Consider the following 27,837-nt stretch of genomic DNA (forward strand, 5'->3'; position numbering starts at 1 on the left):
AATTTGATAAAATTATGCCCAATGCTTCCACTTGTGAGGAAGGGCAAAATTAAAAGTCACCAATGTCACCAAGGAATCAAATAGGGAATTTGAAAGAAACACCTTTACCCGGAGAGTGGTGAGAATGTGGAACTTGCGACCACAGGGAGTGGTTGAAGCAAATACTATGGATGCATTTAAGGGGAGGCTAGTTAAACATATGAGAGAGAAGGGAATAAACGGTTAGGCTAATAGATTTGGATGAGGAAAAATGGCAAATTATTCAAGTGGAACATAAATGCTGGGATGGACTGGTAAGGCCGAATAGCCTGATTCTGTGGTGTATATCCTACATAATCTGATGTTATGAGATTGCTTTACCCCTACCTGAACATTCCAATAAAAATGACCTGATTGAGGAAGCAGGTGCTCCTTTTCAGGAATAATTCTAACCTCCATGAATCACAAAGTACACCATTAGTACATGTTCTATTTTGATACAATAAAGTACAAAGTAAACATAAGCAGTATTTCACATTTTTTGGGTATGTAAACATGTGTTTCTTTACCCTGTTGGTAATTTCCCTAGGTCTGTATTGTAAGTGGTAGCTAGCTGTTCATGTTGTACAGAAGTGCTATGGGATTAATGTGGGCCTTCTTTGATGGCAACTTGTTCCTGGAAGTGAGCTGGTGTTGACTGCATCTGTAGAACCTTTTCCTTGGCAGCCAGTTGCTGCCACTTAAGAGATATTGTTCTTTATGATATAGCTAACATAATGTTCAAAGGAAGAGGTTATAGGCTAATGCTTTGAAGAATGACAGCCTCAGGCATGTCACTTGCAGCTAATACCATCTTATCTGTGTCCTTACTGATCAGAGGGTTGGTTGGTCTAATGACAAATATTGAATCCTGGAAGACAGATAGATAGCATTATACACCTGTGTCTGCTATGCAGCATGCCATCTATTCTGTAAAACACCTCCCCTTTGCTAACAAGGCAACTGCCTATGCTTCTTTGGTGGTGGAGGCACTGACTAGTCTATGGATTCCTCTTAATTGTGGTTCTGCTGCAGATGGCAATGTTGTTGCCATTTGTTGTATCAGTGTCTGCAACAAAACATGCTCCTGATGTTGCAGAAATTGATAGCTGTAAAATCGTAAGTTGCACTTATCATTGTTTGGAGACTGATTTCAGAGCCTGTGACATATAATGTCTGTCAATAGATGAGTTGACGGCACAAATAGAAATAAATGAAAATGACTTGAGAGCTATTACAGGGACATAGTTGCAAGGTGACCAAGACTGGGAACTCAATATTCAAGGGTATTCGACATGTTCGGAAACATGAGCAAAAAGGAGAAGTAGGTGCGGTAGCTTTGTTAATAAAGGAAGGTACCAGTGCGGTGGTGAGTAGTGATATAGGTGCAATAGATTGTGTTGTGGAATCAGTTTGGGTGTAAATAAGGAATAGCAAGGGAAAGAAGTCACAGGTGGGAGTCGTCTATAGGCCCCCGAAGAGCTGCCTCTTTATAGGACAAAGTATAAATTGGGAAATGGTGGAGGCGTGTAAGAAGGGTGCTGCAATTGTCATGGGTGATTTTAATCTGAATGTTGAATGGACAAAACAGATTGCCGGGGGTAACATGGAAGACAAATTTGTAGTGTGCATCAGGGATTGTTTCTGAGATCAGGCTATTTTAGATCTAGTAATGTGTAATGAAGTGGGATTAATAAGAGATATGATAGTTCAGGATCCTCCAGGGATAGCGATCGCAACATGGTCCAATTTCAAATTCGGTTTGAGGGCAAGCAACTTGGGTCTCAAACCAGTGTCCTCAACTTAAATAAAGCCACTTAAAGAAGTATGAAGAAAGGGTTGTCTAAAGCGGGCTGGGAAAACAGACTAAGGGGAAGTCAGTTGATGAGCAGTGGCAGACATTTAAGCAGATATTTCATAATGCTTAGCAAAGATTTATTCCTGTCAAAAAGAAGGACTCAATAAGAAGGATGGACCACCCGTAGTTAACAAAGGTGGTCAAGGAGAGTATCCAATCATAAACTAAGGCATACAAAGTGGCGAAAACTAGTGGTAGGTCAGGGGTTTGGGAATTTTTTAGGGACCAGTAGTGGATGACTAAAATGCTAATAAAGAGGGAGAAAATTGATTATGAAAGTAAATTTGGAAGAAATATAAAAACAAACAGTAAGAGCTTCTACAGTATATAAAAAGAGTGGCTAAAGTAGGTGTGGGACCATTGGAGGATGTGACTGGAGAATTGATAAAGGAACAGGGAAATGGCAGATAATTTAAACTGAAATTTTGCATTGGTCTTTACAGTGGAGGACACTATAAACATCCCCAAGAAATCAAATAAGCAAAGAGCTAATGGGAGGAAAGATCTTGTAACAGTCTCTATCATGAGGGATAAAGTATTTGACAAACTAATGGGACTAAAGGCAGATAAGTTGCCAGGAGTTGATGGTCTGCATTCAAAGGTTTTAAAGGAAGTGGCTGGAGAGATAGTGGAGACATTGTTTGAAATTTTCCAGAACTCACTGGATTTCGGGAGGGTCCCAGTGGATTGGAAAACTGCTAGTATGACGCCCCTGTTCAAGAAGGGAGGGAGACAAAAAGCAGGAAACTATAAGCCAGTTAGCCTAACATCTGTCGTTGGGAAAATGCTAGAGTCCATTATTAAGGAATAAATAGTAGGACATATAAAAAATTCTAACAGGACTAGACAGGGTAGATGCAGGAAGGATGTTCCCAATGGTGGGAGAGTCCAGAACCAGGGGTCACAGTCTGAGGATGCGTGGTAGACCATTTAGGACTGAGATGAGGAGAAATTCCTTCACCCAGAGAGTGGTGAGCCTGTGGAATCCGCTACCACAGAAAGTAGTTGAGGCCAAAATATTGTATGTTTTTAAGAAGGAGTTAGATATAGCTCTTGGGGCGAAAGGGATCAAAGGATATGGGGAGAAAGCGGGAGCAGGCTGTTGAGTTGGATGATCAGCCTGATCATAATGAATGGCAGAGCATGAAGGGCCAAATGGCCTACTCCTGCTCCTATTTCTATGTTTCTGTGACACAGAGTAAAGGTTAACACAATCAAACAGAGTCAACATGGTTTTTTTGAAAAGGAAATCATGTTTGACAAATTTGCTAGAGTTCTTCGAGGATATAACAAGCAGAGTTGATAAAGGGGAAGCGGTAGATGTAGTGTATATGGATTTCCAGAATGCATTCGATAAGGTGCCACATAAAAGGTTATTGCACAAGATAGGAGCTCATGGTATTGGGGGTAATGTATTAGCATGGATTGACGATTGGTTAACACACAGAAGACAGAGAGTCGGGATTAATGGTTCTTTTTCAGGTTGGAAAGATGTAACTAATGGAGTGTCACAAGGATCAGTCCTAGGTCCTCAATTATTTACTATCTATATTAATGACTTGGAGGAGGGGGAAGAGCGTAATGCATCCAAATTTGCTGACAATACAAAAATAGGTGGGAAGGCATGTTATGATGGGGACATAATGAATCTGCAAGGGGATACAGATAAGTTGAGTGAGTGGGCAAAAACTGGGCAGATGGAGTTCAATGTAGGAAAGTGTCAGCTCATTCACTTTGGTAGGAAGACTCAAAAGGCAGACTATTATTTAACTGGGGAGAGACTCCAAAAAAGTGCAGCACAGAGGGATCTGAGTGTTCTTGTGCATGAAACACAAAAGGTTAGCATGCAGGTGCAGCAAGTAATTAAGAAGGCAAATGGAATTTTGGCCTGTATTGCTAGGGGGTTGGAGTTTAAAAATAGGGAAGTCGTGTTACAACTGTACAGGGTGTTGTTGAGTCTGCACCTGGAGTACTGTGTACAGCTTTGGTCCCCGTATTTAAGAAAGGATATACTGGCATTGGAGGTAGTTCAAAAGAGATTCACTAGGCTGATTCCATGGGATAAGAGGTTGACTTATCAAGAACGGCTAAACAGATTAGGCCTTTTTTCATTAGAGTTTAGAAGAATGAGGGTGATCTTATTGAAACAATCAAGATTCTGAGGGAGCTTGACAGGGTAGGTATTGAGAAGATGTTTCCACTAGTGGGGGAATCTCAAACAATGGGACATAGTTACAGAATAAGGGGACACTCATTTAAAACTGAGGTGCGAAAGAATTTCTTCTCTCAGAGGGTAGTGAATGTCTGGAATTCTCTACCCCAGAGAGTTATGGAGGCTAGATCACAGTAAGTATTTAAAGAGGAGGTAGATAGATTTTTGAAAAATCATGGAGTTGAGGGCGATGAGGAGCTGGCACAAAAGAGGAGTTGAGGCCTTGAGAAGGTCAGCCATGATCTTATTGAATAGCAAGGCAGACTTGAGGGGCTGAATGTCCTACTTCTGCTCCTGTTTCTTATGTTCTTATGTAATAGACTTCTTTTCAGATGAGCGTGATTTCTGGGTCCCACAGCTCCAAAACAGCCACCAAACTGTCAATCTAATGCAAAGGTGGCCCATTTACTCCCTGTTTTTTTTCAACTTTCTCATACTCTTTAAGTCACTTGAGGCCCATCCTCGCGAACACTAATTTCCACCAGGCAAAAGTATATGAGCTCATATGTAAGATATCAGAGAAAAAGACCTCTGGAAATGATAACCTGTCTGAGAAAGAGGATACTGAACCAATCTTACTCAGGGTTCTTGACCAATTCTGACCTAGAAGGTACAGATTCACATTCTGAAATTAAGTCAGAGAGTTTATTAAGTATCACACAAATACGAAGTTAATACTTAACAATGGCATTAGATATACAGCAAGACTTGGCTCTGACAATTCTTACTTGGGAGCCCTCTGGAGAAAAGCTTTGTCCTCTTCTTTTTCTGTGCTCTGTTGACTATAGTCTGTCTTCTTCCTTTAAATGTGTGCCAATAATGTCCTGTAGCCCCCTTTTATCCCCATCGAGAGACCCTTGCCATGCCATATTAGGCTACAGTTTGGCCTGACCAATAAGATTGGATCAAATTGAAGTTATTGGTAGTCCATAGACCCCCTCTGTTCCAACATAGAGACCCTTGCTAGTGATCCCTGTTTTTCAAAAAGTTCTAAGCTAATAGCTTATGGGTCCTGTTAATACCTTAACTTCTGCAAATCTGCAATTTCACATTTATCTTATCCTGCCTTTCTGCAAGCAAGTACTAAAGAATGCATCTCCACTATTGCTCTAACACAAAGGTTTTAACAGTGTATAATCTTAACATACTATTTTATAATAAAGCAAACATTAACTTAAGCAGGCTTCAATCAATATGTTAGTGCACATAACATAATTAGTTCTATCTTTTACAAATGTAATATATGTTATAGACAGTTGCCCATGCAATGACCCATATTGAATTCGTGTGTGGACCCCCTTACATCTGTTTAACCTCCTCTTCTTCAGCATGGCTAGTTTCACACACACGCAAGTTCCAACATTGACAAATTGACAATTTTCAGCCAAGCTAACCATCATGCTTTGCAGTCCAACATTACAGTTTCTTAAGAAGAATATTACAGATTTATTATAGACAAACCATAAAAATCTGCTAAACCCAACACATGGGGAAAAATTTTCCCCGTTTGGGGGGCGGGGATGGGGGAAATGCAGGAGCGGGCACGCCTACGATCGGCACCCCCAATTGGGGGTGCGCCGCCATTTTACTTGGGCAGGCCAATTAAGGCCCACCCAGTGTGACGTTTGCCAGGAAGCACTGTGTGCTCCCTGTGCAGGCGGGGGTGGGGGGTGGGGGGGATTCCCTGAGCTGGGAGTCTGCTCTTTCACACATGCACGCGAAAGAGCGCACTAATCTCCCTGAGGCTAAGTGCTGCTTTAGGGAGATCGGCTCCAAATTAAAATTTACAATAAAAGTGACAAAAAAGTTTCCCTGACGTGTCCCCTCATGTGACACTGTCACATGAGTTGGGACATGTCCATAACTTTAACTTAAACCTTTATTAAAATTTTAAATACCCCCATGAAACCTCATCCCTCCCACGGATGAGGTTTCATGCTTTTTCTGAAGCCCGCTAGGGCTTCCGTCCTGCCTGCCAACCTTAACGTTGGACTGGCAGGTCCATTAATGATTTTAATTAGTGTCTCAATGGCCTCAGTAGGTCATTGACAGGTTGGCAGATGCGCAGCTGACTCGGTTGCGCCCCTGCCAACCTGAAAATGGAAATGACGTGAGCTGACGTCGGGAGTTCCACCTGATGTCATCCCGTGTCATTTTACATGTTGGCGAGCAGGGCCGGAAGATCCTGCCCATGAGGTAAGGAAAAAGCAAGTAATGGAAATGAATTCAAACGGATTATGACAGAGTGTAACAGAGTAACATGGAGCACAAAGTTACTGCAGAACCTCTTTTTGTTGGCTTGACTGTGCTCATTATTCTTGTGTCCTTTCTTTCTTCATCTTCATAAGCCATGAGGAAGAAGTTCAGTCTCACCTCCTCCTGCTCCTTATCATCCTGTTCCTCTGGCCACTGCTGATCTTGTGGAGTATGCATGAAAGGGGAGTGTAAGTTAAGAATGGGTGAGCATACATCCCCTTGGAATTAAAGGGATAATGAAGGTATGGAAGGTAGTGGCTATGTAGTGCTCCACAAAGGACGCTGCGGTGATTGTGTAAGTATTCAGTCACTAATGCAGTGTCAGTACTAAGCCTGTGACAAGAGCAGAATGGCACTCTATCAGCTCCATGGTCTTCTTCGTATCAAGGATACGTCTAATGGACATTGAGTGCCATTTTGCTCTGAAATGAAATGCAATGAATTAATTCAAAGCTAGAAGTTCAGAGTGGGCTAGGAGTGAATGGAGTGAATGAAATAAGAGATATACTGGTATCACCTTGTTTAAATAGAGGACTGATTTTATGGTTGTTCATACGACCAACAGCTGTTGGGAGAGATGAGTATTAATATCGTAAGATCTTGAGTTATTGGTCTCCTCAGCAAGAGAGCACTATGAAAGGTTTGGTGCAGTTGTTAACTTTAGACTGTAAAGAGAGTGCTGGCACCTATGGTGCATAAGAAAGAAAAGTGAGAGTGTTTGTCCTTGTCAGTCATTAAACATCATGCATTGAATGTCTGCAGTTTCCTGGGTGGGAGAATTAGCATTCATTACCAATGCCATTGCCATTCAAATGGCATGCAGGACATTTCTTGGTTGGTTGTTCCCATGAACAGCTGGCAGTTTGTCTCTCCTTTGCTCTATTTCATCAATGAGTTAGACCAGCAAAGTTTTTAGAAGTTGTGGGCTCTTATGCTTTTGTATCCTGCCTTTGACTTTTCTCTAGCTGCACCTACTAGCTGCTCCTATTAAAAGCAGATAGCACAATAACACTCATAAGGCATACATTGAGCTGAGCTGAATTGACAAGTCTGGCACTTACCTGCAGCTCCCTGGCCTGCTGTGGAAATCTACAACTAGAACTGACATTTTAAAGGCTTTGTTGTAGTTTCCAAACACAATTTCATCACATTGTTCTCCTTTTATACAAGATTTATACCAAAGATTTTTCCAACAGGTGCAGATGAACTGACCTACAGAAAACTGGTTGAAACAGCTCTCCAAATCAAACTCATCATGCTTAATGCAAATGTGGCACAACTACTACATGGAAATTGCTTGGCCTAAATAGCCAAGTGGTTATGGTACTGGATTTGGAACCCCAAGATCAAGAGTTCAAATCTCACAATGGCAAACTATGAAACAATGTAACTTCATCTGAAACAGATGGAAACAGGTTTACTCAAAAAGAGTATCAAGCGTTCAAATCTCACAATGATAAACTATGAAACAATGTAACTTCATCTGAAACAGATGGAAACAGGTTTACTCAAAAGAGTATCAAGCGTTCAAATCTCACAATGATAAACTATGAAACAATGTAACTTCATCTGAAACAGATGGAAACGGGTTTGTACTCGAAAGAGTTACTACATGGAAATTTGGAAGCATTATTTAGAAATGAATTAAATCAAAGGTAAAACTAGGAAAAGTAATGGGGTAGATGAAAGAATTGGGGCAAGAAAGACAGGGCACAAAATTGGTAGTGTAAACAAAAATAAATATGTTTAAAGTGTTTACTATAGAGTTTGTATTGTAATAATAAAGTTATTCCCCCAAAATCTGAATAACTTTATGACCAGGAACAGTAAGGTGTGATCAGGAAATTATAAATGGACAGATTAAATGAGTGGATAAAACTATGACAAGTGGGGTTTAATGTTGGGAAGTAACAGGTAATCCACTTTGAATCCAAAGAAGACAAAGCAGAATATTTTCTTAATAGTGTAAGTCTAGAAACTTTGGAGGTGCAAAGCGACTTAAGTATTCAGATACACATCACTAAAAGTTGTACACAGCTACAAAGTAAAGTTTTACAGATCTTTGGTCAAACTCCATCTGAGGTACTGCATTCAGTTATGGGGACCTCAAAATTGATATATTAGCCTTCCAGAAGTTATGGCGCAGTTTCACCAAAATGAAACTGGGGCTTAAAAGGTTAATTTTTGAGGACAATTTGCAAAAACATTGGGCTTGCATGGGGAGGTCATTATGACATCTCCCCAGTCCAACTTGTGGCAATAAGAGCCAGTGCTGGAAGAGGCCCAGAAAAGCGAGTAACATTTTTTGTATTGTTTTATTTCCATTCAGGCCAGGTGGAGCAGAAGTACACTTCTGAACCCTACGAAGTAACTGGGGCTGTCCCTGCCCTAAGACTTTCACCCTTACCCCTTATTGTGATATACTAACCCCTCCTCCCAGCTGCTGATGAATACCAGGGAATGTTCATTTGGATGCCTGGTGGTGGCCTCCTATCAACCAAAATATTGCATTCACCTTCTTCAGGATTTGGGCAGGAGACTAATGTCGCCTATGTAGGTTTGGCCTGGAAGTTAACATCTCCTGGGCCTCACGCAGTCGAAAGCTGGAGGGTTTGACTTTACCTTGCCCCAGCCACATTTACATGATTCCGGCCTGGAGTTAAAATTGGCTCTTCAATGTAAGGGACAAATCTAGTACTCCTGTTGATTATAGAAAATGAGTCTTACTCCTTCTGCATAAAATTTTGGCATCAGCAAAACTATTTTTATCTGGCCTTCGGAAACCTTAAACATGGTTTTTGTGAATTTGGGAGAGCTAGGATCAGATCTCTAATTGGGTTAGTACAGGTTTTAACAAACATGTTTCAGTTATAAATTCAAGAAACCTGATTTGTTTAGAAATCTCTGACGTGATTGGATATTCTTCTAGTTCCACAGGGATTGTATTAGCTCATGTAGAAACTGACCAGTTTATATCTAATTTATTAGATATCTAACTACTAAATATATTCACACGTACACACACCTGTTACCTTTATTTTTCTCTTTATATCTATTGATGGTTGTTTATTGAAACTTGGTTTTTTGGTTGTATTAATTAATTAGTTATTCCAAGTTACAATTCTCATGCATTTGTATCATGCTTATGATATCTAGTCTTCTTGCACACATTGCCCCAAATTTTAAATTTAAAAAGACCCTGCTTGGGCAGGTTTGTAGCACAGAGGTTAAGTTATTGTTTTGCAGGTTACTTGTCATTGCAGGTTTGAGTTCCAGTAGTCCCTGTTGCTTAAATCGGCCAATGCATATACAATTATTTAGTCTATTCTTGGCCTGATTGCTGGAAGCATTTTTCACAACTGCAGAAGTTCTCATCACCTTGGCAGAGAAACAATAGATCTGAAGCATTTATTTGCCTCTGCAAACAGATTTGGTAGTTTTGTCAATGATTCAAAAACACAACATTAAAATCATATTTTAAGTAAACAATGTAAAATATTTCAGATTAACCATCTACTATATTTCCTATCATTCTCACATTCACCTTTGTAAAACCTTAGGTTTTCTTTTATTAAACAGTCGTTTGGTGGAACATAAACAGACATTTTGTCAAAGCTTTTTGTCTTGCGTTCATCAGGATAATTGCAAGAATATCAATGTCAGGGGAATCAACAACTTTATACTGTATGAGAAGACATTGCTGAATGGTTCGCAAGTGGACTCAGATTGATAGAGGCATTGCCATGAAGAATGCGCCAGTCAATGGTGACTGACAGTTAACCACCAAGCGTTGTTTAAAATTTAAACCAGGCAGCTTAACTCTGATTAGTCAAGGCATTTCCTGAGGGATGAACCAGTGAATGACTAAGACTTATTTTGTTTAGCAAATCCACTTGCCAACCAATCAACACTCTCTTCCTATACAGTATAAAGTTGTTGCTGCTCTGACATTGGTATTCTTATGTCCTGATGAGCGCAAAATGAAAAGCTTTGACAAAAAATCTTTTTTCAGCAATTATTTTTTAATGTTCTAAGCATTTGTTTTAAACTCTAAAATACTATTTGCTGTAATATTTTAATCATTAGAGTTCATCTTTGAAAAATACCCCAATATAGTAGAAATCATAATTGGTGCTATAGCTTTTTATTGCTTTCAGATTTTGCTTTGTCTAGTTGTTGCTCTAGTTTTATGTACGGCATACTTGATTATATCAGTTGTGTCATATAAGTTACCCTAACACACATACCTTCAAAACAATCTGGCTGAGTTTAACTATGTAAATTAAAGCACATCATGTTAGAACACTGTTAAATTACATGATGTTTTATAACTGTACCAAAATCTAAGAATGATAAATAAAATATAAACACCGTTCTTCAAAAAAAAATAGTCATTTAGTGTATTAGCTAAACCACTGGAGCATTCTGACTCACTATATGAGGAATTTAAGCTTGAGCGCGAGTCATCAATGAGAATTTCAACAGGTCTTTTTGTCTGTCTTACCTGTGCTCTTGAGGTGTGGTGGAGGGGGAAAAAACCCATTACAGGTGTGCAGTGTCTTCCTGCAGCCCTTAGTTGTACCTCTTAGATGGTCAAGCAAGTTTGTTATTGCTTGAGTTTATTGGAGTATTTGTATCCACTGAGGCCTAAAAAACATGGCAAATAATGTGAACTTGGTGTGAGAGGAAAAAGAAACAGAAAAAATAAAATGAAAGATAGATTTGTTGTTTAGCAGCACCTAGGATATTGCTGTCTGGCAAATGATTGAGCCATGCAAGTTGACATTTAGGTAATACAGTTTTAGATAAATTTAGAACAACTAAACTATTGAGAAATATAGTTGTTTAAAAATAGACAAATCGGTTTCTCAATCAATGATGATGTTTAAGACCCTTGTGACATTGTATTTGTTCGGTTGGATAATGGAAAGCTTTTGGGAGATAAGTGTTGACTACCTTAGGAAAGTTTAGTCTGAGCACTATTGGTTAGAGAGGTGCTGGTAAGTCTGACAGAAAGTAATGGTTATCAACCAGATGTGGTGGCTGTTTGAGGAAAAGGTGATAGTGAATGTGCAGAGATCAACGTTGCAGAGAAAAAAATGATAATAAAAGTGTGAAGATTGGAAATCTGAGACAAAAAGATATACACACCAAATTTGATCAACATCCAATAGGAACAAATATGGCAGATTGCATGTAATCCTTCATCAGAACTGGCATGTTGAGGTTGGAGTAAATATTTTGAAGTTCAGTGACAAGGCTGGATATGATGCTATACATTTTACATAATCTAGTTTGAATATATTTGACATAATCTAGTTTGAATACAATAAGGTATTTGCCATAATTTCTTTGACGATTGTTAAACAAGGAGGACAGATAACATTAACTCTAACTTTAGATTGCTCAAGAGAACTTTTCTTATTGCCTGTATTCTCATTAAAGATAGGCAACATTTATGGAGCAAGCTGTTTAATGATCTTTAAAGAACAACCAATTTGGCCTTTCTAAATGTCATTTAGCACAGAGTCTATTTAAATATTGCAACTGAACATGTAAAAAATATATTTCCCGTCAAATTAATGCCAAGGCAAGCTGGATTGCACAGAACAGTAATTCAGCACTCATTTTCAAATATTACGGAAACTGACTTCCTTTTAATTAAGTTTTGAGAGAATAACACAACAGTTCTTCGTAAATCTTGTAAGAATTAAATTTTACTGAGGCCAACTATTATAAAAGGCACCTTGTTTAGATTTACAAAGGTGGTACCACATCACGCAGCTATTCCACAAGACAGTTATCACATCAATTATTTAGTTAAAATATTTATTATAATGTGATCAGTTCTGAAGATAATTACTTTTAGCATTGTGATTGATGACTGGAAATTAATTTTTTTTGGATATTTATAACTTTGACTTCCAGTTGCCAGTTCTTGCAAGCCACAGTCAGAAATCAGTACACATAGTCTGTATTGAGCAGTTGTAATAGACCTGAAAATCTATTTCAACCACATTTTTTTTAAAGTTGAAAATCGCTTTGTGGAAACCATGCCCTGTCAAAACTCCATTGGTCCCTGCACCAGCAGGTGCTGTGCTCTGAATAACAAGATGACAAGTTAGGTAGCTGGGTGTCATACTTGTGAGTAATTGTTGCTGAACTGATCCATACCTACAAAGCAAATGCTCTTGGTTGTTGACTAGTTGCTAAAAATCAAATATAATCAAAAGTAAACATCAGAAATTTGATTTAATTCTTGCAAATGAACTGATTTTATTAATGCTCTGTTCAAAGGGAAAAAAAATATACTGCATCTTTAGTAAATGGAAGGAATAAAGGTTCCTTCTTTCCATGAAGGTTTTAAATATTTCAGTTGCCAACATTAGAGTTTTTCCTGGAGCTGATATCTATAGCATTCAAATTCATTATTGCTGTTTCCAGAGCTACTGTTACATATTCCTTTGGTCTTTTTAAAAATGTTCAGCCAGTTTGTGGAATATAACTTTAATTCATATATACACCTAAAAGCTCTGAAATATTACATATACACAATATATAAACATTTAACTCTGAAATATTAAATTTTTATATTATATACAAACATTTAACTAAAATATCTATCAGAGAAAATATCTCCCTGTCCAAAATCTAATATTCCAAAGTTTATGCACATACCAAAGAGTAGTTTTGCTGCGTTTATGAAGGTATGAAAATCTAGAGATGTTACTTCAGTAATTTCTAAGGATTCAACTGAGTTTTGTTTCTCTGCTAGTGCTGTGTTTACACAAAAGGACCCCACAGTTTGAAGGTGAAATTTGTTTTTGGATGAAAATATCTTTGTGCATAAAGCTGTACTTTAATTAGATTACTTTAATGAAATAAATATATTAAATTTGAACAACTTACCACTTAGGAATTGTTCCATTTTCTTTCACTGTTATAAATAGAGATATTTGCACTCCACTTTATGCTATCTGTCAGGGCACAATTACACCACAATGATAGTTCAGTGTGAAGTGGATTTACTTCACACTGGCACAAAGGCTTTGAATTGTAAATTGGAGTTACACTCCATAAGTAGGATTTTGCCAATGTTTAGCTAAAGTTTTATGTAGATAAATGGGTATATATATGTATAGCCACACACTCTGTTGTGCATATATACACATTTTTTCAAAAAATTGCTTTACATTGCCATACAGCAAAATAAATCCTGAATCAATTTTTGAGTTCCTTTCTTGATCCTTTGTATTCATAATTGGAAAACCTCCCCAGATATCACATGGACTGCAACCAGTAATTGCTTTTGCTGTGGAACTGCAGAATAAAGGTATCACACCAGGTGGTTGTGTATAATTAAGTGGAATTTGAGGATCAGAGTGCAGATTTCCATTTAACGGAAGTATACTAATGAATCAATAGAAAAATAGTGGCCCTGATTTTGTGACTCCATTGAGAACTCTGGAGCTCAGCACACTTATTAGGCAGAAACTTGAAACTCTTTAAAAATAATCCAAGCAGTAAGACCATTTCAGGGTCCTGATCCCGTACTTGCTGCCAGTGCGATTTTCCAAGAGGCAGCCAATTAATGACCCAATCACTTCTGGTCAACTGTCCAATTAAGGATGGTGAGAAGGGTTCCCTGAAACAACAAGCTCATTAAGAGGGTCCGCAGCCCTGGAAGGACAGCTGCCCCACACTGGCCGTGGTGAGTGCTGCCACTGCAGGAGTGGGATTCCGAGGTTGCCTCCAGCTTGAAGAGGGTTGAATTTTTCAAAAATAAACTCTGGCCAGAGCTTCCCTATTAACTGTTTTTAAAGGTATGGTTCCTTGAGATTGTTTACCCTTCAGTACGTCACTCAATTGTGTTTTTATGTGCAAATTTGACCATGAGTGTTGGCAGAGTATTTGAATGTGAGGGTCATCAGATATGCTTAGCCCTTTGCTCACCTGTTAGCCACTGATGAGAACTTCCAACAGGGCTCACTAAAAAGTCATTTGGAATTTGAATGCCACCCAGTTTTCTCTTCCCTAAGCTCGGGATTCTGTGACCACATGCAGCAACCATGCTGCTTTGTTGGCTGAAATGAGCTAATTCAGCACAGAAGAGGAACAAAGCTGGAACCCCCTTAATTTTAAGTCACAGCTGCACACTTGATAATTTCATTAAGTTTTCAAAGAATCCCTTCAATATGCACCTTTAAGCCAATGAGTTGTGGAGGCAGGAATATTGGGCTTCAATCTTGTGAGGAATGCCTTGCATGGACAAATTTTTAAAAATGTGTAAGGACAACCTGCTTTTATACAATGACCTTAATGTAATAAAATGTCCCATGACACTTCACAGAAGCGATTTATCAAACAAAAATTTACACTGAACCACATAAAGGCAGATTAGGATTTTAAGGAGTAACTTAAAAGAGGAAGTATAATGGAGGGGTGAAGAGATTTAGGGAAGGTTCTCAAGGGAAAATTCCCCAGTGCAGGAGCGGGCGCGCCTCCAATTGGTGCCATTTTACGTGGGCAGGCCAATTAAGGCCCGCCCAGCGTGACGTCCGCTCGGAAGTGCTGTGCGCTCCCTTTGGGGGGAGGGGGATTCTGGTAGTGTGCTCTTTCGTGCATGCTGCCTCAGGGAGATCGACTCGGAATTAAAATATTTAATACAAATGATAAAAAAACTTTCCCTGACATGTCCCCTCATGTGACACTATCACATGAGTTGGGACATGTCCATAACTTCTATTGAAAGATTGGATAAAAATTTAAATACCCTCATGAAACCTCATCCCGCCCGTGGATGAGGTTTCTTGCTTTTTCTGAAGCCTGCCAGGACTCCCAGCCTGCCCGCCAACCTTAAGCTTGGACAGGCAGGGCAATTAATTACCATAATTATTTTTTCAATGGCCTAAGTAGGCCGTTGACAGGCCAGCAGGCGCACAGCTGGCTCGGCTGCGCCCCCGCTGACCTGAAAATGGAAATGACAAGGGGTGACATCGGGAGCGCCACCCAACGTCATCCCGTGTCATTTTACATGTCGCCGAGCGGTCCTTACCCCTGCTCACCAACTGGAAGATCCTGCCCCTAGAGTTTAGGGCCAAGGTAGCTGAAGGTACAGCTGCTTATGGTGAAATGAAAGAAACCAAAGATGCAGAAGAGGACAGAATTTGAGGAGTGTAGAAATATCAGAGTGTTGTAGGGCTGGAAGAGGTTATAGAGATGGGGAAGGGTAGATCATGGAGGGAATTGAACATAAGGATGCAAATAATAATGAATCATCAAAAATGGACCACCCTGCTTCAGTCAGAATCCATCCTTGCCAGCTTCAGCCCACTGTAAGATTGTTAGGAATTAACACATAACACGGTGTTCTTATTTTCATTCTCTTTGACTGTGCCATTTGGAATTCTGTCCCTTGTATGCTGAACATTAGATGCAGAGTTAATTGTCACTTGATGAATTAGGATTGCTGAAGCATGGGAAATGCATTTTTTATTGATGTCAATGTAGTTTTTGCAAATCTTTAACTGCTAACAACACTCAATAAGGTAAATTTCAGGAGATCTCTCTTTTACCCTTTTTACCTCTTCAGCAATATATGATACCTAATACACAAAAATAATAAAATGGTTTTCATACCAGAATTAGAAAAAGTAGATTTATTCATTATCTCACCTCACTAAGTTGGACAAGCCCCATCGGTCGGGCTGGGTGGGAGCAGGCGCATGTGGGCGCGCAGCCGATCACCACCTGCGATCGGCTGGGCACCACCATTTTGCATGGGCAAGCCAACTAAGGCCTGCCCAGCGTGAAGCGCACCTGGATGCATGCCCGATGTCACCGCACATCATTTTACGCATTGGCGTGCAGGCCCTGCCCCGCATGCTGACCAGAAGATTCAGGCCCTGGAAAAGCAATACACATCATGGATTTGTGGAACTCATTGGTTAGAATACAATCATACTTAGAGTTAGACAATAGCAAGGGGGAAAAAAAATTGTTTTAAAAGATAAATTAGTCAAATATTCAGAAAGCTGCCAATTACAAATTGACAGCTGAGGGCACAACTGCCAATGGTGAAACAAAGGAAACAGGCCAGGATTAGAGGAGTGCTGAGAGCTAGAGGAGGTTACAGAGATGGGGAAGGATAAAGCTATGGAGCGATTTGGTTCTATTTTTAATTTATCAATTTGGTCTATTTGCAAGTAACCAGAATGCTTAAAGATCAGAGGAAGTTGCCCTCGAAAATATTATTCAATTTGAGTGCCCGTTTTCTGCAATGTACTCACCACAATACTAGGAGCATTATAAACAATAGTGACAAAATACACACAAATATTTTACTGTAGTTTATAAATTGCTATAAAGTGCATAAACATTTTAGCGTTCATTTTAACTGAAATTAAGTTAAAATAAGACCTGAATTTTAAGATCTGAGTTCGAGGCTTTGAGGCCAATGCAAAATATTCGCTATTGAACACTTCAAAATAGGAAGTATGCAACGCTTGTAGGAATTTTGCTGTGTCAAAAGCAACTTTTTACACATTATCAAGCGTGTATTAATATCACCACTTGGTGACTGCGCATGCAGTCTAAAATGCCTCTAATGGCTGAACAAAAAGTAATACCCTGAGCAGCACCCACAAAAGTACTAAAAACCAAAATGGTTTCTAAACACAGAATTTTAGAATATATTGGCATTCGATGAAAACAAAAACTATTGTTACGTTAACATACGTTTTAAATCATGTTAGCTTTAAGTGTGAAAAATAATGAATAAAGATTTCTCCAAATTCAATGCATTATGATGGATCCATTATAAAGGTTTGTCATAATATTAAAATTGCAGACATTTCTACACAATATAAGGCCTCAAAGATCTAGCTTGTTGAAATTCTACTCTAATTTTTAAATACTATTAATACAAATTGGATACAAATCTTAAAAAAAAACAATTTGCTTACCAGCACAAACTGTTACCCCATGATTTATGTTGACTAGTATTTCTTCCCCATGCTGTAACTCGGGGCAGGGGATGTGGGAGAGTGGGCGCGCGGAGGTGTGCCTCCGATCAGCGGCCCCAATTGGGGGCGCACTGCCATTTTACGTGGGCGGGCAAATTAAGGCCCGCTCAGCGTGATGTCCGCTCCCTGTACGGGCGAGGGGGAATCCCTCAGCTGAGAGTGCGCTCTTTCGTGCATGCGCATGAAAGAGCGCACTCATCTCCCTGAGGCAAAGTGCTAACATTAAAAAATGTTAAAAATAGAAAAAACAAATTCCCTGACATATCCCCTCATGTGTCACTATCACATGAATTGGGACATGTCCATAGCTTTTAAAAACACTTCAATTAAATTTTTAAAAACCTACATGAAACCTCATCCCACCCATATTTTGGGCTGTTTGCCTCAATGGCAGAGGCCCAAAGGTAAGTCCCAAGAATGTTGTGCAACAGGGTAGAGGTGATCATGAGGAGTGGGAACCTCCTGGTTCCTGCATTTAAATTTTAACATTTTTTAGTTGACCACTGCTTAAGCTGCAGTGGTTGTTGCAGAATCTTGAGTGGAGCACATCCAATGGGGACATGTAACGGGGTATAGGTCGCTTCTTCATATTTGCATGTATATATATAATATATTCTAGGGGATGCCCAGAAAAATAGACCTGATGAATTTGGCAGCAGTTCGAATACACATGCAGAATGGTTAATCGGGGAGCAACAATTTCCCCCTATCGGGGTTGGGGGGGGGGAAGTGCGGGAGTGGGCATGGGGGGGACAGTCCTCTGATCGCTGCCCCCGGTCAGGGGCGCGCTGCCATTTTCAGTGGGCGGGCCAATTAAGGCCCACCCAACGTGACATCTGCCAGGAAGCGCTACGCACCCCCTATGCGGGCACTGGGGGGATTCTCTCAGCCGGTAGTGTGCTCTTTCGCGCATGAGCACGAAAGAGCACACAGGTCTCCCTGAGGCAAAGTGCTGCCTCAGGGAAATTGGTTCCGATTCAAAAGGTGAAATAAAGGCAATTAAAAAATTTCCCTGCCATGCCCCCTCATGCGACACTGTCACATGAGTTGGAACATGTCCGTAACTTTTTTAAGCATGTGTTAAAAATTTAAATACCCTCATGAGACCTCATCCCGCCCGTGGATGAGGTTTCTTGCTTTTCCCGAGGCCCGCCTGGGCTCCCAGCCTGCCCGCCAACCTTAAGGTTGGACGTGCAGGTCCATCAATCAGGTTAATTAGTTTTTTTAATGGCCTTAATAGGCCAAACTGAAAATCCAAATGACGCGGAGTGACGTCGGGAAGCACGCCAGACGTATCCCCCCGTCATTTTACGCATTGGTAAGCGGGCCCCGTCCCCGCTCGCCGATCGAAAGATGCTGGCCAGGGGCCCCTACCAGTCATGCACAAGCACCTATAGAAATGCCTGAAGCTTAGGAAATGGTGCTAAAATATTGTTACTGTATAGTTAAACACTAAATATGTGTGGTTTTGATTTAATCTGAACCCTTTTTCTGATATGAAAAATCTTTTATGGAATCCTCTTGGCAACTTGAGTACAACTTAGCAATAAATACATTTCACTGTTAAAACTACCTGTTGTAACAATTTTTTCATTTTTAAAATAAGCCCTGTTATTGATGCAACCTAATTTTTAAAGTTGCTTAATTAATGGGAACAAATTTTACAATGTTAATCTTGAGCCAGAATATGACATTTTAATAAGGGTGAAAATAAATGGTATTTTAATTACAATGCTAAACACTACACACCCTTAGGCATGAAAAACATCATAAATAAGATTATCTATGTTGTTTCAATGTAATGCTTCTCAGTTGCACCCAAATGTTGTTTCAATGTAATACTTCTCAATTGCACCCTAATATGCAAACTGCAGTCACTTTCTGAGCAATATATGCTCCTATTAAAAGTTTGATTACATAGAGACAGTAATTCAGTTCATGAAATAATATTCCAAAACGGAAGAAAAACTATATATTTTCAGACATAATAAGCCCTTAAAATACCTGTTGGTATTTCTGGAGATTACTTACATTTCATTCATCAATTGCATTTTGCAATTATTGAATGAATGCACCTTCTTAATATCACCACATTGGCATTTTAAAAAATGTTCTGAAGTCATTAAGAAGATATCTGATATAATTTTCTTTACAAAAATGTAATTTTCTGCTCAAATCTTAGAAAAGAAAATATGCTTTGGAAAGGAACAAAAAGCTGCTCTTGTACTTTTAGGGAAGTAACAACTTTAGGTGTTATAACCACACCCACCCCTCCTCTCCCCTCCCCCTTCCCTCCCCAAGCTGGTGAGAACTAATTTGGTACCTGTTTAAGTGGTTTTATTACTGACCAATGTGACAGCAAAGGAATGCTTCCTTTCAGTTGAGACAAAGCAGTGTTGGAAAGTCAAACACTTCGTCTGATTTGCCACCAATGACCATGTTCAGTCAGTCATGGTTCTTGGCTGCACTCAGCATTTCCTATCATGTTAATAAATGACAAGCTGACTCAATAGAGAAATAATCTTTCAACATTGTAATGACATTTTCATTAGCCGTACCTTTAACAGTGGACTTCCTGGAATGGAAACTGCCAAATCTGTCATTAACTGCACTTTGATCCACATCTATTTAAAACTAAAATTATTTTTTAAAGATATCAGCAAGCATTTTACTCATAATTTTCAACAATCCTAGATACTGGAAATGTGCTTTTGTATGAGCTTGTCAAATACTTGAATTCAAATCTAGGGCATCTGGACACAAGTTGGCAGTTGTGGATCAGTGACTATCCATTTCATTGTCATTGATTTCAATTGAACGAAACATTGGAGGGTAAATACAATGGTTTCCTGATCCACTTCTACCAGTCTTCTGTTCTGAGCTATAAATGTTTTGATCTACATTTAGATCACCTTTAAAAACAGTGATTTAAATAATGTTATAAAACAATTCCAAATAATTCTCAGTATTTTATATTAGCATGAATTAAATTGTTATAGAAGGCTGGATGACAATATTTTGTATTTGCTTTTCAAAAATAAATTTGCAAACCATGCATCTTTGGGGATATTGTTTCTTAAATTGGATATGACTGAAGTTCTAGCCCGGTTTCAAGTTGCAATTGGTGTAAAACTATCCAAATTAACACAAGACAGCATTCTGAAGAAAGTTAAAGCAGAAAGGCATATAACAATATGAAAGTAAATGCTGTTTGTAACATCTCTATTCAGTACTTCTATTTTATATTTGTAACCTAAATCATGATGAAAATGTTCCTGAAAATATTAATTTCTGGAACAGACTAACAACTCATTAAAACAGTTGGCATGTTATGTAGGGCAGAAGGGTGGTCCTGTTACAAAATCTCTTTTAGGGATCTTAGTTCTCTTTAATGCAAATATGTGTATGTAGAAACTCTCAGAAATGTCCAATGCTGTCGGAATCATTTCTTCATTCTTCTGATCTTGTCCCAATGCATTGCAACCTGTGGTTGAAAAATGCTTTTTTATTTCCCTGTAATAAAGACATCTAATACAAAGCAGATGTCTGTCACAAAACATTTTTGTCATTGTGACAATACCTTCCCACATGCCCTTGTTCTTTGCTGACTGTGCTCTTGTTTCCCTTCAAGGTCTGGCGCACCTGATGATGGGCGACCAAGGTATGGGTTCCATTCCTTTTTTCCACTGTGCTTCCTTCTTCCCCCCCACATTAGTAGTTGTCTTTAAACTCTCTCTAGAAATAATTCTACAAAAGTTTATACCTCCACTTTGGCTGTTTCAAGAAAATCTGTCTTTCTTTATCCTTCTTTTCTTTTTGCACTTGAGTCAAGCTTTTTGCTTTGTCTTTGTCTTTGTGCAAATTAGGAAAAAGTGAGAACAATTAATGTGAAAATGTCAGTGTTAAAAAGTAATTAAAGCAATGTTAAACTTATCATTAAGTTCTAGCTAGTTTGGAGTGCTTGAAGTCAGGATGTTCAGATAATGCTTGCTTATGTATGAGGTGGTATTGTCAATAATTAGTGCCTGCTCTTACCTTGGAGTGTGATAAATTGTCACACTTTATTGCAACATGTGTGCAACAGTGTGCTTAAACCATAAACAGAAATGCATGGCTGATTGAAAGTATGTTCTATGCACCTGCCCAGGCTGTTGGAATGCTGGAGGAATGATTTTGCAAGCAAGTCAACCACATAATTTCACTCCTAATTACTTTCAATGCCCTTTTTAAGTGAGTCAGTTAAATCATGGATCTCCAGGTGTTTTGAATACATGAACTTCCCAACAGAAAATTTCCTTCATAACATGCAATCCATGCTTCCATTTCAATATGCTCATGTTACACCTGTATGTTTACATTATTAAATATATTTAGTTGCTATAATTAGTTGCATTTACATGTAACCATGAAACTTATAAATTGTTTCTCTCTTTTTATTCAAATATGCTTACTTCATGGAACCATTCCATCAATTCCATAGGTAAAATTAAAGGTACTAAATGTTTTGTTTTCTTTTCTTTGGGATAATTAAAAAATATATAACTTTAATGGCCACTTAGGTATATGGGAAAAGTGGAATCTTTATTTGTTGCTGAAGCTTTATGCTGGTTAAATGAATGTGTGGTTATGATGTTGCATTGCGTTACAAGATCTCAAAGGTAAGGCTATTGGTATTAATGTTTTTACTTGTTTATAAAGATCGTGAGATTCTTATCTGCTTGTTGGACACATTAATTTAGAAAACTAAGAGATAATTCTCCCTTCATGTTGGAAGATAAACATGTTTGTAACTGTAATTTTTAGAATATTTCATTTTCTAGACAAAACCATTCTAATTTTAATTACTGAGACCTTGCAATAGAACATAGTCCCTTATAAAACTTGATAAAGTTTTAAATACAATGCCACACGTTTTAATTTAAGCAGTTTATTTTTCAATTATATTTAATGTGCATTGAGTAATTGCTTTTAATGTATTGAAATGAGCAAAAGGTACCAAGTTCTGAGTGAGAAGAACGTTGGACAAATGTAAATGCTGAATGTCAGATTAGCTCAGTTAAAAGATATTTTAGGTGTCACTTTCAAGATCGCAATTTTAAATGAATATGTGGGATAACATTTTATATAAAAATATTGCAGTTATATTAGAGCAAATACACAACTCTCCTGGTACTCGCAGCCTTAGCCAGTGAATAGCTTAGCCATATTGATACAGAAGGAACTAGAAGTTAGCTGCTCTTAGTTGTGATAGTACTATGAGTTCTACATTCATTGCCTTTAGGTTAAAAAGAGCAAACTTAGCCAGAGATACCTGCTAGACATGCTTGTGTGGATGACATGTGTGGATAAGTTTTAGTTTTGATAGTCCTGCAGTTGAAAACTGTTCACACTTACTGTCAAGGTTCAAAGGTGAATATGACTCACTTTGGTTCGATACTGATGCTGTTAAGCCATGCTGTTAAACCTTAAGAGAGGGAAGAACCTTGATGAGGAAAACAATTAGCAGTTATAACATAGATATTTAATTTAGGGATTAGATGATATAATTTAGATAGTAATTTGATCTATATTTTTGAAATATGTTAACTGCTCTCTGTTTACATTTTGCCTAGTAGGTTGCTTTTGAGATTTAATTTAGGGAGAAATTGGTGTGTGAGGGGCCTAAATGGATGGCTTACTCAAAAACCAGAAAGGAAACAAACCTGGCCAATTTTAATCCTCAGGTCTTTTTCTCATAATTCACATCAAGCTCTATAGTCCCACTATTGGAGAGTTAATCCAGTGCTAAATCAAAGAAGTCAAAAAATTTTCTGATCAGTATTCTCTGCTGAACTAGCTGATCTGAGCAAGGGAAACAGTGGGACGACTGCACTAGTCTCACCATCCCTTGGTTAGGGAAGAGAAAATTGGGTACTGTTCCCACCCCGATCAATATCTCATCTCACAGTGGAAATGCATATGTGTGGATGTTAAAGGTGGATGGGATAGGCTTGATGTGATTGACTAACCTGACAGCATTTCGTTGTCAAGATTCACAAATAAGTAATCATAATTTGAGTGCGACACTGAAGAGCTACTTGTACACTGGAACTATATCCCAGTATGAGGGGATGACTTTAGAAGAAGGGGAAATGATTAAACTAGTGATAAAAGAAAAAGATACAACAGAAGTGATAGACTGTCCCATCGCTTCAACAGTTGAGTATTCAGTTAGGAAACCGGTTGTTTACCATCTTGGTTGATGTCATCTCTTGTGATGTTAAACCGAATCTTGATTTGCAGATCCAATTGCAAATTGAAGTCACTGTTCAAGGAGTGGGTGAAGGCACTGGCTTTGCGGTGTGCTCGGTTATCTCACAGGGGCCTAACTCTGTTCTCATCAAATGTTGCGATTGTTTGATGACAGAGAGTTCTCCAATTAGGTCTGTCCAGGGTTGTTGTTTCCCATGTAGTGGGGTCCCACTTACAGCCTTTGAGATTGGCTTTCAGAATGCCCTTGTACATAAGTTTCGGGCGTCCTTTGGTGCAGGTTCGCAAGCTCACCTGGCTGTAGAGTACTGCCTTTGGAATGTGGGAATCCTCCATGTGAACCATAAGTCCAAACCAGTAAAATTGAGCTCTGATGAGCATGCTCTCAGTACCAGGTATGTGGCATGAACTTTGGTGTTAAGGATTTTGTGCTGCCACTTGATGTCGTAGACGGACCTTCAGCGAAGATGCAATGCGTGTAGTTGTTTTATGTGATGCCAGTAGGTTGTCCATGCCTCAAGAGCCATAGACAAGAGATGTGCGAACCATTATCTGGTAGACTTTGAACTTTGTTTTGAGACAAATTCCATGCTCTCTCCAGATGGGTAGCCTGCTGAATGCTGAGCTTGCTTTTGCCAGATGATAGGTGATTTCATCATCCAACTGAGGTTGTTGAAGAGGATACTTCCAAGATAGAAGAACTTATGAACTGAGTTGAAGGATGTTTGTTAATTGTGACTATGGGGTCTTGGAGTTTGTGACCAGGGGCAGATTGGTACAAAATCTGTCCTTTTCAGACTTACAGTAAGGCTGAAGCATTTTGAAGCTTGAGCAAACAGGATGTCCTCAGAAGTCGTACGACAGAAAAAGGTGTTTTAATGGGTAATAGAAATACATTTATGGCATTCAAAGTGATATGAAGATTAAGATACAAAAAGTTATTTTCTCAGTTTAAATTTATAAACATACCTTTTATATGCCAACAAGGCAGGGTATTGTTTAATTAGCAAATTTTAACTGAATTAATATGTAAAGCGAGTAAAATTACATGGTGAAAGAAAACACTACTGTATTTATGGGCTGAATTTTATGCAGGAATGGGACCCCCTCACACCACCCCCCTTCCCCCAGCTTCCCTCGTAGTTGGCCATCTCACATGCCATTGGGCTTTTAATTGGCTTTGAACAGGCCACGCCGTGGAGAGCTGCAGGCCATTCAAATTGCTGGCCTTTCTCTTATCCCAGCAGCACCTTCGGCAGCTGTGGCTACTTCTGGGACTGCAGTAGGCTCCAAAGAACAACTATGGCGTCTGGCCTTACAGGTAAGTCCGAGGTCTTTGGGTGGCAGGTCCTGGCGAGGCAGGTGTGGGAGGGGGGGTGGGGTGGTGCCAGGATTTCTGTGGGTGCAAATGGGGATTGGTAGGCGATGTCACTGTCATGGTGCTCAGTTTTACAAACCCCTCTCCCACCTGCCATTCCACCCTCAGGAAGTAGTGTAAAATTCCAGCCTATGGGCTGAAATTTGCAGTCGGCGAGCAGGGACCCCGCTCGCCGACATGCAAAATGACGTGGGATGACGTCGGGGGGCAACACCCAATGTCATCCCGCCCCATTTAAATCTTCAGGAAGGCGGGGGCACAGCCAAATCAGCTGTGCACCCACTGACCTGTCAATGACCAATTGAGGCCATTGATAGGATAATTAAAACAATTAAAGGACCTGCCCATCCAACCTTAAGATTGGTGGGCAGGCCAGGTGCCACTCGGTGGGTTTCTGAAAAAACATGAAACCTCATCCACCAGCAGGATGAGGTTTCATGTAGGGTTTAAAAAACTTTAATAAAGTTTTAATGACATTTATTAACGTGTCCTATCTCGTGTGACGTTGTCACATGAGGGGGACGTGTTAAGGATTTTTTTATTTTTCTATTTTCAATATTTGTACACCTTTCAGCAATCTCCCTGAGGCAGCACTTAGCCTCAGGGAAGATATGTGCTCTTTTGTGCGCATGCGCAAAAGAGCACACTCTCGCATTTGGGGAATCCCCCCTGCCCGCACAGGAAGCGCATAGCGCTTTCCTCTGGACATCACGCTGGGCGGGCCTTAATTGGCCCGCCCACAAAAAATGGCGGCAGGGCCCACTTCTTCGGCGGGGTTCGGCTCCCCACCCACTGGAGATTGGATTGGGCCCGCCCGCCCGGTAGGCAGAAAATTCTGCCCTATGAGTTGAAGATCGGTTGAACTGTCAGATTATCTTTAAATCTGTCATATTAATCATTTGTGGATTTTCAGATTTAATTTGAAATCAAAATAATTTGGAAACATCAATCTATATGGAGAAAGATTCTGATTTACTAATAAGCTTGTGAGAAATATTTTAAATATTGTAGTAGTGGCACAGTGGCATGTAATTTCTGGCTACATATTGAGAATATCTGAGAAAGGACATTAAGGGAGTGAAATTGGTCAATACCAGTAGCCCAAAATGGGTTCATAACGATTCAGCAGCCTAGTTTACCCTGTGCCCAGATTACTTTTTCATTAACATCAATTATAAAGAAAATCAGGCGCAATGCAAGATGGGCTGCCAGTTCGCTTTACACAACAGCCATTGACCAATTTTGTTGCTGTGAGCTTATCCATTATTGCATTCTTAACTGGAAAGAATAATACCCTAATTCTCATTCACTGCAATATGTTGATTTCATGATGGATATGTTTGCATGATAAAGGTACAAGCTTGCTATGTTGGTTGTTTTAATGTTTTACATGATGAGAGGGAAGTTCAAAGGATGTTTTTATGTGCAATTAGTTATAGTTTTGATATCAAGATTGAGTTTAGTAGGGCACAGAAATCTGTCAGATAAGAATCTTCTATTAAACTAGTGGACTCTTTCCTCAGAGGGATCTGTTTTCCCATTGTCTGTTTTTTGGTATAGGATTTAGTTGGTAGTTTTATGAGAAACGGCAATGGGAAAATGTGTCTTGACAGTCTAAAAAAGAAGCTCTTGATTTTTTTTCTTTCTCTGTCCTCATCTAGAGTTTCTCCAATTAGTAAATCTTTTAACGATCCTTTACGGCCAGTTGATAGAAATTGTACAAGAAAGGCTCAGCATGCCTGACCTCTGGTTTTCCCATGTGATAGTCTCTGGCTTCTACTTGGCGCTCACACATTTGGACTGAGAATGCACTAGGTGAGACATTTTTACCATGATCTAACATTGATGTAGCATGTGTCTTCGAGTTGTGACTTCATTGTCCTGTGCCTGTGCCAATGAGTTGCCATCTGAAGACATAACAAAATAAGTTTCAGTCATCATTTTATATTCACTGATTTCCATGAGGTAGCTTATGGGTTTTTAGTTGCTTTGTGCTTTTGCCATACATTCTGGTCTCAGCTATTAAATGGTTGTCAGTTGTATGAACATTAATGGGAATATCGTGTGAGGCAAGATAAAAGCATTAATTCAGGTGACAGGAATAAACAAATTTAGTGTGCAGCAGCTGGTTTAAACTTCTGCCAGTGGGTTAGTTTTTCTAATTGAAATAACATCAACTTGTTAGATTAACGTTGCCCATTCCATGTGTGTGGATATGGGTACAGTTTTAATTAATTACTTAAATTTAACAGCGTACGATTGGAGGAACTTAAGCCACTCAATTTTGCTGTCATCACTTTGTTTTGAGGACTGGAAATTCTAAGCTGGTTGGTGCAGACAATTTTTGGATTTTAATGCCAAAACGGCTGTCAACTTTGTTTGCATTCTAGTCTTATTAAACAATAATTGTTGAGAAATGCAGGACTGTAGTTTTTCTATTTAATTTATGAGTGAAATGAAGATAATTTGATTAAAATATTGCTTCAGTTTTAAGGACATTGGTACTTTTAACAAATTTCTAAAAATCATTCTGAAGATTTAATTGCTTTTTTTTAGAAATAGTAGTGAGATTTGTTCTAATTGCTGTGTTAACAATGTCATGAAAACAAAAATTGGAGTAAGTATTCCTCGTGTTCTCTTTCCTGGATGCTATACATATTATCTCTTCCTTAAGCAAATAAAAGGGGCTGGATTTTTGTTCCCAAGTCCCGATCCCTCCTTTGGAATGAAATGCAGTCCAGGAACTCAGAAATGTTAGAAATAGGACCCGAAGGGGGATTTTGGAAGAGGTGGCCAATGAAGCGACCATCCCCAACAGCCCCATCCAAGTAAGGATGGCAGG

General features: G+C 39.2%; 1 protein-coding gene across 1 annotated transcript in view; it reads left to right on the forward strand.

Moving 5' to 3' along the window:
• Positions 1–27,837, forward strand: part of nrxn1a (neurexin 1a) — a 2,049,839-nt gene that overhangs the window by 138,394 nt on the left and 1,883,608 nt on the right. The window contains exons 4-5 of the mRNA XM_041177542.1: positions 21,000–21,029; positions 21,849–21,860. Coding sequence (XP_041033476.1) covers positions 21,000–21,029; positions 21,849–21,860 — 42 coding nt within the window. The remainder of the gene's footprint in view (positions 1–20,999; positions 21,030–21,848; positions 21,861–27,837) is intronic.

This window comes from Carcharodon carcharias, chromosome 2 (genome assembly GCF_017639515.1).
Source record: "Carcharodon carcharias isolate sCarCar2 chromosome 2, sCarCar2.pri, whole genome shotgun sequence".
NCBI lineage: Eukaryota > Metazoa > Chordata > Chondrichthyes > Lamniformes > Lamnidae > Carcharodon > Carcharodon carcharias.